This window comes from Callithrix jacchus, chromosome 6, assembly GCF_049354715.1.
Source record: "Callithrix jacchus isolate 240 chromosome 6, calJac240_pri, whole genome shotgun sequence".
NCBI classification, from domain to species: Eukaryota; Metazoa; Chordata; class Mammalia; order Primates; family Cebidae; genus Callithrix; species Callithrix jacchus.
This window is the reverse complement of record NC_133507.1, coordinates 50,816,188-50,830,056: the sequence shown is the minus strand read 5'-3', so window position 1 is coordinate 50,830,056 and position 13,869 is coordinate 50,816,188. Positions and strand designations below refer to the sequence as shown.

The 13,869-nt window shown below is 36.0% G+C and overlaps 1 protein-coding gene across 10 annotated transcripts in view; it reads left to right on the top strand.

Moving 5' to 3' along the window:
* Positions 1-13,869, top strand: part of ZNF385B (zinc finger protein 385B) — a 400,251-nt gene that overhangs the window by 134,266 nt on the left and 252,116 nt on the right. Inside the window, exon 1 of one of the 10 annotated variants that reach the window (XM_078327331.1) lies at positions 6,037-8,684. The exons of the other annotated variants lie outside the window; for them this stretch is intronic. Coding sequence (XP_078183457.1) covers positions 8,486-8,684 — 199 coding nt within the window. The 5' untranslated portion in view covers positions 6,037-8,485. Of the gene's footprint in view, positions 1-6,036; positions 8,685-13,869 lie in introns of those variants that run through there. 10 annotated transcript variants of the gene reach the window in all.

Genomic DNA, 13,869 nt, shown 5'->3' with positions numbered 1-13,869 from the left:
TATTTTCAAAAAGTATATAAAATATTAGGTAGCTTTGAAAAATTTAGGCACCAATGTATCTACCCCCTTATTCAAAAATAAAACCTTACCTCAGATATCCCTTGCTTCTACCTTAATGCCCAGAAGTAATTCCTCTCTGATATTGTGTGTTAATTTTTCCACTGCTTTTCTTTAGTTTTTAATCACTAAATATGTGTGTTTTGAAATATATTTAGTTTTTGCCTACTGTCACATACTCATCCATAATATAATTTTAAATATTCATACTTTTTGATGTATAGCTATATTTCATGAATGAAATACTTCTTTATTATGGCAAACACCGCAATTACTTTTGCATCAACCTAATATATTCTTTTGTTTCCTACATTTCAATTTATTTACATGTCCTACTGATAATCCACATTTTGGTTATTACCTTTCTTAATTAGAAGCAGTGCTGGTTTGAACATTCACATACATGATATTTACAGCTTTCTCTGGGTTATATAATTATACTTTGAGGGCATATCATCTCCAAGAAGTGAATTTAAGGTTTAAGAGATCTGCATGTTCAACTTGAAATGTTTTTTTTTTCCTGTTTTGTTCATGCTGTAGCCCCAGAATACTACATTGTAAATAGTCTATTATTATATATTAAGTGAAGACATGAATGCCAAAGTATTTTTCTAAGTTGTAGTATCAGTTCACACTCTGACCAGCAGCAGATGATCATTTTGTTGTGTCACATCCTCTGCAACACTTGAGACTGCCTGACTTTTTAAAATTGTTGACAATCTGGTGGCTGTGAAATGGTGTCTCATTGGGGATTTAATTTGCGTATCCCTGGTAACTAATGAAACTGAGCATCTTTTCATGTTTATTGGCCATTTGTGTTTCCTTTTTGGTGAAATTCTTATTTATATCCAGTGACCATTTTAATACAATCACTAATTTAAAAAAAGTATTTGTAGTAGTTATATAGTAGAGTTAACTAATTCTTTTTCAGTTTTCTCTGTTGCAGATAGATTGTCACATAGAATGGCTTGAGTTTTTATTTTTGGTGAATCTTGGTAAAATTAATCCTTAATTTTAATATCAAATATTTTTACTGTTTTTTATGAATTTTGCTTTTTAATATTCCATTTAAGAAGTGTTTCTCTGCCTTGAGGTCATGCAGATCTCAAATTTATTAATCTGCAATTGCTATAATTTAGCTTTGAATCTTGAACTTACCTGCAACTGTTTTTATACAATCAATTTTATGCGTTTTTCTTTCTTCTACATATATAACCAGTTGTTCCAGAATCATTTAGTGAATAGTTTCTTCTTCCCCACTGGCTTTCAATATTCATTGTGCCAAAAATTAAGTTTCTGTGTATGTACACATCTTCTCTATTTCTTAGACCTTGTGTGTGTATGCCTGTGTGTGTGTGTGTGTGTGTGTGTGTGTGTGTTTTGTCTTATTTCACTGACTAGAACGTCTAGCAACTTAAATAGAAATGGTCAAAGTATGCAGTTTCTTTTTATATTCTATTCCATTCCATTGAATTGCTTATCTTTACACCAATGTCATAATGTCTTAACATCTGTGAATGTATAAAATGTCTTCATAGCTGATTGATCAAAGCACTCCACATTGTTTTCCTTCTTTAGGAATGGTATCTCCCTCATTTGCCTTTCTATACAAATGTTGAGTTTTTTGTCTAAGTCCATGGCTTACCTCACCATAAATTTATGTCTTCTTTAAAATCTTCATGTAAATTTTATAATTTTCTTCAAAAATGGCTCACACATCTCTTGTTATATATACGTCTAGGTATTTTACATTTTCTGCTATTTTAAGTGATATCTTTTTATAACATATGTTTACTAATTGATCATTGTAATACATAGAAATGTAATTGACTTTGTATGTTTATTTTTATTTGTCTTAAATTGTCTAATAATTCTTATAATTATCTTTAGATTATTTTATATTATATATAAATATAAATCATATAATCTACAAATGTGTCTTTGTTTAATCTTCTCTATTTCTTAGACCTTGTGTGTGTATGTGCACGTGTGTGTGTGTGTGTGTGTTTTGTCTTATTTCACTGACTAGAACTTCTAGCAACTTAAATAGAAATGGTCAAAGTATGCATTATTGCCTTTATTCCTTATTTTATAGGAAATACTTTCAAATTTCATTAATTGGTATGAGTTTTTTTAATAGCTATCCTTTAAATATTATTACTTTTTTTATATTACTAGTATGCTAACAATTTTTGTTATAAATAATATTGTATTTTATTACTTTTTCTCTCTTTATTGAAATAATTGTATGGTTTTACATTTATATATATGTATGTAGTGAATTACATGAATTGATTTTCTGAGTAAACCAGTTGTGATTTCTGGGTAATTTCATTTAGTTCATAGTATTTAATTTTTAATCCATTACTGAATTCAGTGTGCTGATGATTTTGTTCAACCTGTCTTCATGAGGAAGGATGAACTGATTTCTTGTATTTTGCTAATATGGTTTTGTTATAATATTTAATAGCCTGATAAATAAGAAATATGTCTTCCTTTTTCATTCTTTGGATGAAAATTTGTGAGATTGAATTTCTCTATTACTTGAAAGATTAGAAAAACTTGCCTTTATAACAAATCTTACATAAATGATTTGGGTTTTCTAGTTCTTCTTTGGTCAATTTTGATTAAGTTGTTTTCCCAGGAATGTTTAAAATTTTGAAACATCTCTAATTATGTTTTTCTTTTCGTTCCTAATATTGTTTATTTGTGTATTCCTTTGTGATGTATTGAAACTTCATCATTTTAACCTAATATTTATTTTGAATTGAATCTAAACAGTTGAGATCTTCTATGCTTATAGAGATAATTGATGTTCTTGGATTTCTACCATCTTATGAGCTTTCTTTTTTTTTTTTTTTTGAGATGGAGTTTCACTCTTGTTGCCCAGGCTGGAGTGCAATGGCACAATCTTGGCTCACTGCAACCTCCACCTCCCAGGTTCAAGCGATTCTCCTGCCTCAGCTTCCCGTGTAGCTGGGATTACAGGCATGTGCCACCACAACTGGCTAATTTTGTATTTTTAATAGAGATGAGGTTTCTCCGTGTTGGACAGGCTGGTCTTGAACTCCTGACCTTAAGTGAACCACCCGCCTCGCCCTCCCAAAGTGCTGGAATTACAGGCATGAGCCACCACGCCAGGCCTGTGTCTTCTCTTTCCCTTTTTTCCTTCCTCCCTCCTCTCATTCCCCTCCTTCTCTCCCCTTTTTCCCTGCTCTCCTTTTCTCTCCCTTCCTCCCCTTTCCTCTTCTCCTTTTTCACACATTTGGATGGACTACCCTTTGTCCTTAAATTTTCATTTTAGCTTTCTATATGTTTAGAAGTTTTTATTGTACATATATTCTTTTAATAGTTACTCTACTATTGTAATTTTATGTTATTTCTCCCCAAAATTAGGCATTATTATCACTATTTTAAATTGTTGATATGTTTTTAGATTTACCCTTTGAGAGAAGGGTCTAAAGGGTCTATCGAGTCTAAATCTGTTTTGCATGACCTTTGCTTTACCCTCTCCCAGTGTTGTTTCCTTAGGATCATACTTATTTAAGATAAATGTGGAACATTAGCTCTGTTCAATATTGTTTACTGTGATAACAACTCCTGTTTTGGACTAAGAGAACTGTTAATTAACATACCAACCTGGGAGCTCATCTGATTACAAATATATGAAAATCTGTTGAAGAAAACGTAATCTTAGCTTCCTTGGATGGTTCTTTCTTAACTGAGTGTGTATAACTTATAGGGACTTGAAAAATATGTTCACAGGTAATTAGAAGATGTGGTCCCCTTCATGTATGAAGCTTCCTTGTATCAGAGTAGCCTGCATGCATTTGTGAGATCTCATTTCTTACAACTCAGTTGAGAATATTTTTATAGAATCAGGAAAGCAATAGCTAGGCTGCTGCAAGAACATCTGTTGAAGATGTATTTGATGGTATCATGTTAACATGCTGTTCTCACTGCTATATCATTCTTAGTAAACCTGGTGGCAGTTCAAATTATTTTCTGTATGAAAGTTAGTCTGAACCCAAACCACTGCTGGTCATTCCAAGTGGGCACTGTATTTCATGTATTTATCAATAGCTTTGGTCATCCCATCTTGAAGCTCAGATGTTAGTAAGATAGTATTTCCTTGTACTTCATCTGTCATTATAGCCTCTGGGAAAAACACAGTGCAAAATGTCACCTTACAAAGAGGGAGCATAATGTATTTGTAATGGATATATAATGAAAGAGGAGGTGGAGAAACTACCCCTTGCACCTGGGTGTGGTGAGCACTGCAAGAGGCAGGTAAAGTATAAGGTGGTAGGGGATTCATAGGTATTGTGATTGCCTCCTCTCTAGCTTGGTCGACTCATCCAGTAGGAGTCGTCATCTTAAATAGGTTAATAGGAAAGCCAGAAAACAAGGGATATTTACCCCTGATGCCCTTTGAAACCCGGAGTGGGCTCATAGGTGGAGGCAGGAAGCAGAGACCTACTAGACGAGGTTGTCCATTGGCAACATATAGAAACTTAGGAGAGCGGAAATGGTGGCATGGTGTGGTTAGGAGAGAGACATGCAGAAGCTCCCAGCAGCTCATGATAAGCTGGCTTGTGAGGAGGAGTCCTGAGGAATATCAGATTAATTGTAGAAACACACACACATACACACACACACACACACACACACAGAGTTTTAAAGTGTGAGTAAATTCGTAATCTTCACATCATCTCCCACTTATGTTGTCTGCTTCTATGAGTAATTACCTTTAAAATGAAAATACAAATTTGGCTTTTTTTTTTTTTTTTACTATTAGAGACAGGATCTCACTATGTTGACCAGGCTAGCCTTGAACTCCTGGCCTAAGTGAACCTCTCATCTAGGCCTACCAAAGTGCTGTAATTACAGGCATGAGGCATGACACCTGGCTGAAAATAGAAATTTGTAAAGAAACAATATATATAGAAGGAGTCATTTAAAAGCCAGGCATTCATAATTCTCAACTTTTATTTTGATGATTTAGTGTGTAATGAACTGTAAAAGTAGTACGTTTAAGTATAGCTCAAAGTACAGATATTAGAATCATCCTATACTGGAAGAAAAAATATACATATATATAATATGTATATACATTTTTGATCATAAAATAAGGAAAACACTTTTAAGACCCAGTATTTAAAATAAGTGAAGCTAAAATTCTCATTACTGATGTGTCAACATGCATGTGGATAAATAAAATCTTAGATAAATGCTTTCCACATTAAGGAACAATACCCTTTGTAATAGTAAAGATTATTCTTCAGAAATACTGATGCTTCATATTATATTCTATTTAAAATATTGGTAGAATAGTGAAGTTTCATTAATTCAGAATTTACTAAATGAGATATTATGAATATCACTGGCTCAGCATAGCATAAACATTAGGCTACCTAATGAGAAATCTGTTTGCCATGAAATTGAGTAGCAAAAATGTCTTCAGATGAGTGTTAATCTGTGTAAGGAAAAGTCACTTTCAAGGATTCTGATACATTTATGCAAGTATTAAGAGCTAATAACAAATAACATATGATATAATAACAATTACATATGGTATACAATGTAGTAACAAATAATTACATATGATATAATAACAAATAACATACTATGTAATAACAAATAATTATATACGATATCCTATGCTTTCCCCTTTCCTCATCCTCATAATTGTTTTTGTGAGTGTAATGAGAGGTAGGAAACAACTCAGCAAGAGTTAAAACTATCATAAGAAGGTTTTTGTTTGTTTATTTGTTTAAGACAAGGCCTCACTCTGTCAGCCAGGCAGGAGGGCCATGGCATGACTGCAACCTCAAGCTCCTGGGCTCAGGTGATCCTCTACTTCAGCCTCCTGAATAGCTGAGACTACAGGTGTGTACCACCATGCCTGGCTAGCTTCTAAAAAATACTTTATAGAAATAGGATCTCACTATGTTGTCAAGGCTGGTCTCAAACTCTGGGGCTTAAGCAATCCTCCCACCTTGGCATCCCAAAATGTTAGGATTATAGGCATGAGCCACTGTGCCCAGACATACTTTCTTATTCTCTCTTTCTCTGCCTCTCACCCTCCTTCCCTCCGTCTGTCCTTCTATCTTGGCAGAACAAGGTAGAAGTGATGCCATTAAGCAGGGAAAAATATTTACATAAAATCTATCTAAAGAAAACTTGTGTTTATCTCCTTAAAAGTTTAAGCTTCAGAATGTATATATTTGTTTGACTTTGTTCACTTTTATGGAAGCCAAAAATAGAAACTGTCTTGCTATGAGAAAATAAGCAATCACTTGGAAATAATTTTTATTTCTTATTTTATATGAACATTCCTACTTTTGATCTAATTTTTTTTGAATATTCATTTTGAGGGCCTAAAACTTTAAACAGTTTGTTCCTAATTATCATTGATGCATAACAGATTACCCCAAAACTTTGTAGCTTAATGTGCAGCAGTCATTTAATTATATCTCAGAGTATCTGTGTATCAGTAATTCAAGAAAAATTCAGCTGAGCAGTTCAGACCCAGAGGCTAACATGGTTACAGGTAGGCAGTAGCTGGAGCTGGAACAGCTAAAGACAAGCTGAGCATCTCTATGTCTTCACCCAGTTCGTCTCAGCTACATGGTCTCTCCATACAGGCTAATGTGGGCTTTCTCACTGCTTGGTAGCCTTAGGAGAATCTGATAGTTGATACAGTGGATCAAGGGTCCAAGCCAGAGTGTTTCAGCTTATATCTGTTTCATCACCTTTAATGATCTAGCCTCAGAAAGACATTTACTGCCACTTTCACCGCATTCTGTTGGTTAAAAGCAACTTGCTAATTCACCCAGAATAAAAAGGAAAGGAATTAGACTACCTTTTAGAATTGAAGGTTCTAGAAGAGACTGGGGGATAGGAGGGACAAGGCATCTTTAGAATATACTATTTGCTACATAATTTTTAAGTAAATAAGATACATAATTTGTATGCAACATTTTTATGTAGTGAACATAGTTTGACTCAAGATTTTTTTAGTACCACTAAAGCATTTTCTCAAGAAAATGTGGAAACTGTCTAGATTAGCCTATAATACAGCTGCAGCATAAAATGGAAAATAGATCAGGGATTACACATAGTTTTATAAGCATGTGCGATTTATTAAAGAGATATTTCTTCACAACTGAGATTTTAAAAATGAGAAAAATATGACCTTTTCTATTATGAAAACCATTATTTAAGCCAAAATGACAATTTCATGATGACTGTCCTCTGGGTGTGTTTGTCACTAGAGCACAGACTGGTGCAGTTCTTCAGATGAATTTGGTAAGGATTAAAAAAAATAGCGACCGATGTCTCCAAATGCACCCCATCTAAAGCAAGAAGATAAACACAGCCCTTTGAACTTAACAAAATCATGTGTTTGTTAGGATTGCTGCAGTGTTAAACAAAATATTTAAGGTGGTTCTTATTAGCCCTTGCATTCCATTATGTAGCTATTAAGGGCTGTGGAATTCAACGATATTCAAAAGCAGACAAAGTATAGGCATAAATTATTTAAATGGGCATACCACTCCCACATTTTTAATGAAGGCAAGAATAAAAGCAAAATTATTATGGGTAAATGATGACTATTCATTATTTACCCATTATAAAGTAAAACAATATTTATTTAACATTATTTAATAATTTAATATTTATTTATGATGGGTATTTATCATTATTTTGTGATGGGTAAATATTTATTCATCATAAAGTAACAGGGTATTTTGCATATATCAACCTTAATTTAGTATTTCATCGCACAGAGCAAAGAAGTTGCGTTTACATGTCCTAGATTTTATTACATGATGACTGCAATAGACTTGAACTGATTATTTTATAAAGTTTTAGGTGCGGAGCATTAATTAGCATACATTCTTAACTCATAGAACCAGCTGTAAATGTGATTTTTGGTCCCAGTGCTTTCTCAGTAAATTTCTTTTCCTGGAGCTACCTACAATCTTCATGCAAACACACTTCTAAATCTTTTAATTGTGAAGAAATCTGTAGTTTGTGGTTGTTTACTCTGTATATGACATCTTAGATATTTAGACCACAAACATCTAGAAGTTAGGAAGTCAGAGGTGGGGTATGGATTCTGGAAGTATCAGTGGTTCAAAGTGAGATGTGAATTTGGAAGTCATCACCTACAGTGGTGGGACATGGCCAGTTTAGGGAAGGGATCAAGTGGTACCAAGAAGTACAGGATTTTGCATGAGCTGTTATCACATAAAGTTATCCTTATTTTTTTGAGAGTTAGAATTAGGTTATTTGTGAGTGAGTGGGGTTATTTGTCTTAATGGCTTCCATGTGCATACATGTGTTTAATTTTGTCAGCAGTAACTGATGGCTTTTGATGTGCATGCTTTGGGGGTAGATATAAACAGGAAAATTTTGACAGATGTGGGAGATAAAACCACCCGCATTAGAACAGTTCTACATTCAGGAAACTCTTACTTTATTTTTGAAACAAAATCTTGCTTTGTTACCCGTTGTTACCCAGGCTGGAGCACAGTGCTGCTGCTTAGCCCATGACAACCTTCGCCTCCCGAGCACAAATAATTCTTGTGCCTCAGCCTCCCGAGTCACTGGGATTACAGGTATGTGCCACCACACCTGGCTAAATTTTTTTGTAGTTTTTGGAAGAGATAGGTTTTCACCATGTTGGCCAGGCTAGTCTCTAACTCCTGACCTCAGGTGATCCTCCTGCCTCGGCCTCCCAAAGTGCTGGGATTACAAGCATGAGCCACCACGCCCGACCCAAAATTCTTTTCAAAAGCAAGATTTAAGGTTTGGGAAGGATCATAGATGTAATCCTAAATTTTAACCTTCTTAAGGGTGATACTTCTGGCTATTACCCTAACCCTTTAACAGCCATAGCTTTTGACCCCATAGCCTTTTTGTTGTGTATAATACAACACTTGCCCAAATCTGCCTTTCCAAACCTATCTCCTTTGTTAAGGAGGCATTGCATGGTTGAAAATAAGGCTGACTGCTGGGTTTAAATCCTAGCTCTACCACCCGCTTATTGGATATTCTTAGGTAAGTAACTTAAGAGCTCTCTGCCTCATTTGCCTTGTATATAAAATGGGAATAACAATAGTGCTTCTTTATGAAGGTGTCATGGAATTAATTGAGTTTATGTTGCTGGAATAGCAGATATTGGCACATGTACAGTAAATATTGACTATGGTCATTGTTATTGTTATTATTTGTAGTAGTAGTATTCCAGCCCCTTACTTCTTCCATGGTCTTTTCTATTCCTCCTCCTATGCTTTAGACTTTCTAAGTAGCTCAGTTCTTCACAACTTTGTCTGACTGGGCATGACTCTCTGCAGGGCAGAGTAAACTGACATGGCATTTTGCTTGACTTTCCAACATTCATGTTTACCATTGTACCCATTTTGCTTAGAACCTTTCCTGGCATGATAAGTATTTATCAAGGAATATTATTTTATGATGTCTATTCTGGAGGCTAGATTATTAAGAAAATTAGTATGTCCTGAGCTTGCATAGGGCAAGAATAGGGGACTGGAAGTATAGAAGAAAATTCTTACACTGTGAGTGGACCAATATAAAGATTCATGAGTTAAGCAAGAAACACACAGCTCAATGTTTTAGATAACACTTAGGGTTCATTTAATCCCATTCCTTACCCAACTAGAGGCATTTCTTTTATAACATGCATTTATTCAGCCAGTCATTAATATGTATTGAGAATCTATTCTGTGTCAAGCCTATGTTAGGCACTGAAGATACTTTACTTAAAGCAGATTTGGACCATGCCCTCATGGAGCTTACAGTGAAATGGGTGCAACCAGTGTTAATCAAATAATCATGCACTTATGTGATAGGTACGGTGAAGGAAGCACCTAGAGAAAAACTAGAATGAATTGCAGGGAGAATGAGTATAGGTAGCAGGGAAGAGGGAGTAGTTACAGTGATCAGAGAGAAAATTAGCTGAGATTGAAGATTAAATAGGAGTTAACTAGTTGGAAAAAGAAATGTGAATTCTAAGCAAAAGGAGAAAGTGTGATGATGTATTTGAAGAACTAAAGAAGGCCATCATGGCTGGAGCCAAGAGAGAGAGGAACAGGAGTCAGAAATGATGTCAGAGAGGTAAATATAGGTAAGAACTAATTCCATTCCATCAACGCATTTATCCCCTTTTCCTCTCTTGAAAATATAAATGCTCCTTGATTTAAGATGAGGTTGCATCCCTATAAACCCATCTTCAGTTCAGAATATTGTAAGTTGAAAATGCATTTAATACACCTTAACCTACTGAGCATCATAGCTTAGCCTAGGCTACCTTAAAAGTGCTCAGAACACTTTTATTGCTTACAGTTGGGTAAAATCATCTGATGACACAGCCCACTGTGGAGTGTGGGTCGTTTACCCTTCTGATCACATGGTTGACTATATGCTGTGGCTCACGGCTGTTGCCCAGCCTCATAAGAGAGTATCATGCTGCATGTTACTAGCCCAGGAAAAGATCAAAAGTCAAAATGTGCAGTGTGGCTTTTATTGAATGCAATTCACTTTTAAACCATTGTAAAATCTAAATATTGTATTAACAAGCAAAAGCATTGTAAGTTGGGGACTGTCTATACAATGGATTTAAGAGAGAGCAAGAAAAGTTTGTAGGAGATTATTAGGAGAGATGCTTTTCAAACTTTAGTGTTTCTATGTTCCTCTAAAGCATCTTGGGGTCTTGTTAAAGTGCAAATTCTGATTTAGCACATCAGATACGGAGCCTGATAATCTGCCTTTCTAACGAGCCCTCAATGATGCTGGCGATTCTTGTCCTGAGATCTCACTCTGAGCAGTTAGTACCTAGATGAGACTATAGTAATGGTGATGGAAACAGGAAAGGAGAGATTCAAGACAGATTAGAGAAACAAAAGCAAAAGAGCATAGTGAAGAAGATGAGAGGCAAGGTGAAAAGAGTGGTGTCTGTGTTTCGGGTTTATGTAGCTGGTTGTGGATAGCGCTACTTACTCTAGAATGTTTGGGGAGGTTTAACATATTCTATTTGTGTATGAACAAGGAGGCTAGTAGTAGGGTAGAATTCTTTAGAAAAGTGGAAAAGATTTGAAGTTGCTACCAGGGAGTATTGAGGAGAACATGGATTAAGAATATGTGGAATGTTTACTATGAAATTTTGAAGGCTGGGGATTGGAGACTGGAAATCATAGTGTTATCAGTGGGAGAAAAAATAATTTTCTCGAACAAAATGTAGCAACCCAGAGTAGAGAATGTAATAGTTGGATTTGTCTCAGATTTGAATTTTTCTGTGAATCTTGACAAAGGATAGTGTATCAATAGAGTTATCCATGTTGATGAGTGTCATGTCGGACTCCTATTGAGTTCAGCAGGGATGGCATCATGTTTGAGATACCAAAGAAGGGACCCAAAGCCAGCAAACAAAACATAGAGTTTATCAAGGGGACTTACATATGTGGCACTCCAGTGGCAGTAGACTGAAGAGAACTGCTACCACTTGTAAAACAACAACAACAACAAAAACTTGCAGTTTATATAGCATATCCGCAGTAGGCTGAGCAGAACTGCTACCACTCATTAAAAAAAAAACAAAAGACGGCCGGGCGCGGTGGCTCAAGCCTGTAATCCCAGCACTTTGGGAGGCCGAGGCAGGTGGATCACGAGGTCAAGAGATCGAGACCATCCTGGTCAACATGGTGAAACCCCGTCTCTACTGAAAAAAAAAATACAAAAAATTAGCTGGGCATGGTGGCGCGTGCCTGTAATCCCAGCTACTCAGGAGGCTGAGGCAGGAGAATTGCCTGAACCCAGGAGGCGGAGGTTGCAGTGAGCCAAGATAGCGCCATTGCACTCCAGCCTGGGTAACAAGAGTGAAACTCTGCCTCAAAAAAAGAAAACACCAAAAGACATGCAGTTTATATAGCATTTTTGCAGTAGGGAACAGAACTGCTACCATTTGAAAAAGATACAATTTATATAGCATTTTCACTTAGCATCCTCCCGCTAGCAACCTCTAACTGGCAACCTTCATTTAACCCAAAATGAAGGGCCTTGATCCCATGGGATGGACCAGGTTCAGATGTTCCTGACAAATAAGGAATCAGTCTCTGGGTTGGCCACTCCCAGATTCTTTAGCTTGGATTCTGAACACACATTCTTTTTATACCATAGAGTCATTATCAGCATATGTTTAAGTTAGACTCTTGCTGTCAGGTACATCTGCCATACATTCCACCCCAGCATAACCTCGAATGGGCCTAACATTTCTGTCATGTCATTCTTCCACTATTTCCCTGGGGCCAGGTATATACAGAAGAGCATTGCAGTCAGACACTGCAGCAGCAATACAAACTACAACAACAGAAAAAAAAACATATTTAGTAACAGTCATAGAAAGTTTTGCCAAGTGTTGGGGAATTGATTAAACCACATGGGTTTTTGGGTGGTCGTAAAGATGGTGAACCCAACACCAACATCTTAGAAACAAACAAACCTTTGCTAAGTCTTTGGAAACCAGGAACAAGGAAGAATAGAAGAAGATATGGCTTGTTAATATAAACTGTGTTTACAGTTATGGAATGAGAACTAGTAGTCCTAAGGTGGAATTGAGGAGCAAGGAGGACAGAAATTGAGGAGCAAGGAAGACAGGAATCCACTCCTAGCCCAGAGTACTCATTAAGAGGGACCCAGTAGAGCAATGCCTTCAGAGATCTAGGTTTCACTTGGAGCAGGAAGTAAAGGAAGACTGTAGGGCAGAGATGGAGGAGAGTGGGGAATTTTTTGTTTTATTTTCTATGGAATGAGAATTCTAGAACAAAAAATAGAAATATTTGTGAATGAGATACTTTCTGTGGGTTTAGGCCAGGGGGAAAATGGGGCAGAGTGGCATAGGAATGAGAATACGGGAAGGAATAGATAGCAGGATGTGCTTCTGTTTGGAGGTTACCAAGTTTTAGGTAGCTGCAAGTATTCTAAAGAATTGACATCAAGGATTGTCTGGTGGACACAGAAGAATAGTCTGGCTTTATAAAAATACTGTACTTAAAAATGCCTGGAGGAATTGTACCATATGTTAATCCCAGCCAGCTGAGCAGGCAGGCCATGCTATTAGTTAATTCCTAAGATTCTAAGTAGGTGTTACAAATTGACAACAGATCCTGGTGGAGAAGAAACTTTAGCCTCTTCAAAGTACCTTTGGCCCTGGCATCTGCTCATTAGTCAATAACTCTGCCGACCACATGGCTGCTCAAGCTGGAAATCTCACAATCACCTGGACCTCCATTCTACCTTCTTCATTTCTTTCTATGCTGACTTCACATTCTCACTTGATTCACTGTTACGGTGTTTTAGGAGGCCTTTGTTCTTTAGCCTAATCTCCCAAAGGTGTTTCCTTTTGCTACCCTCCAAAGTGAAAAGCACTATTTTTTTTATTATCAAAGCCATACATGCTTCTTGCAAAACCAACTCAGATAACACAGAAACTGTAGTAAAGAATGCAAAATTATCTGAAATCCTACATCCTAGCATTACTACTATTAACATTTTTCTATGTCCTTATAGACTTTCTCTATGTGGATATGTTGTTTTAATGTAGTGGAACCTTATTATATGCACTTTCTTAACATTTATTTTCTAACAATAGATTATGGAGCTCTTTCCCTCAAAAAATACTTATATCATTTTTAAAGCCAACACTATTCTATTATAGGGATTTGTCATGATTTATTATTCAATTCCATATAACTGAATTTGGTTTATATTTATTTGCTATGATATATA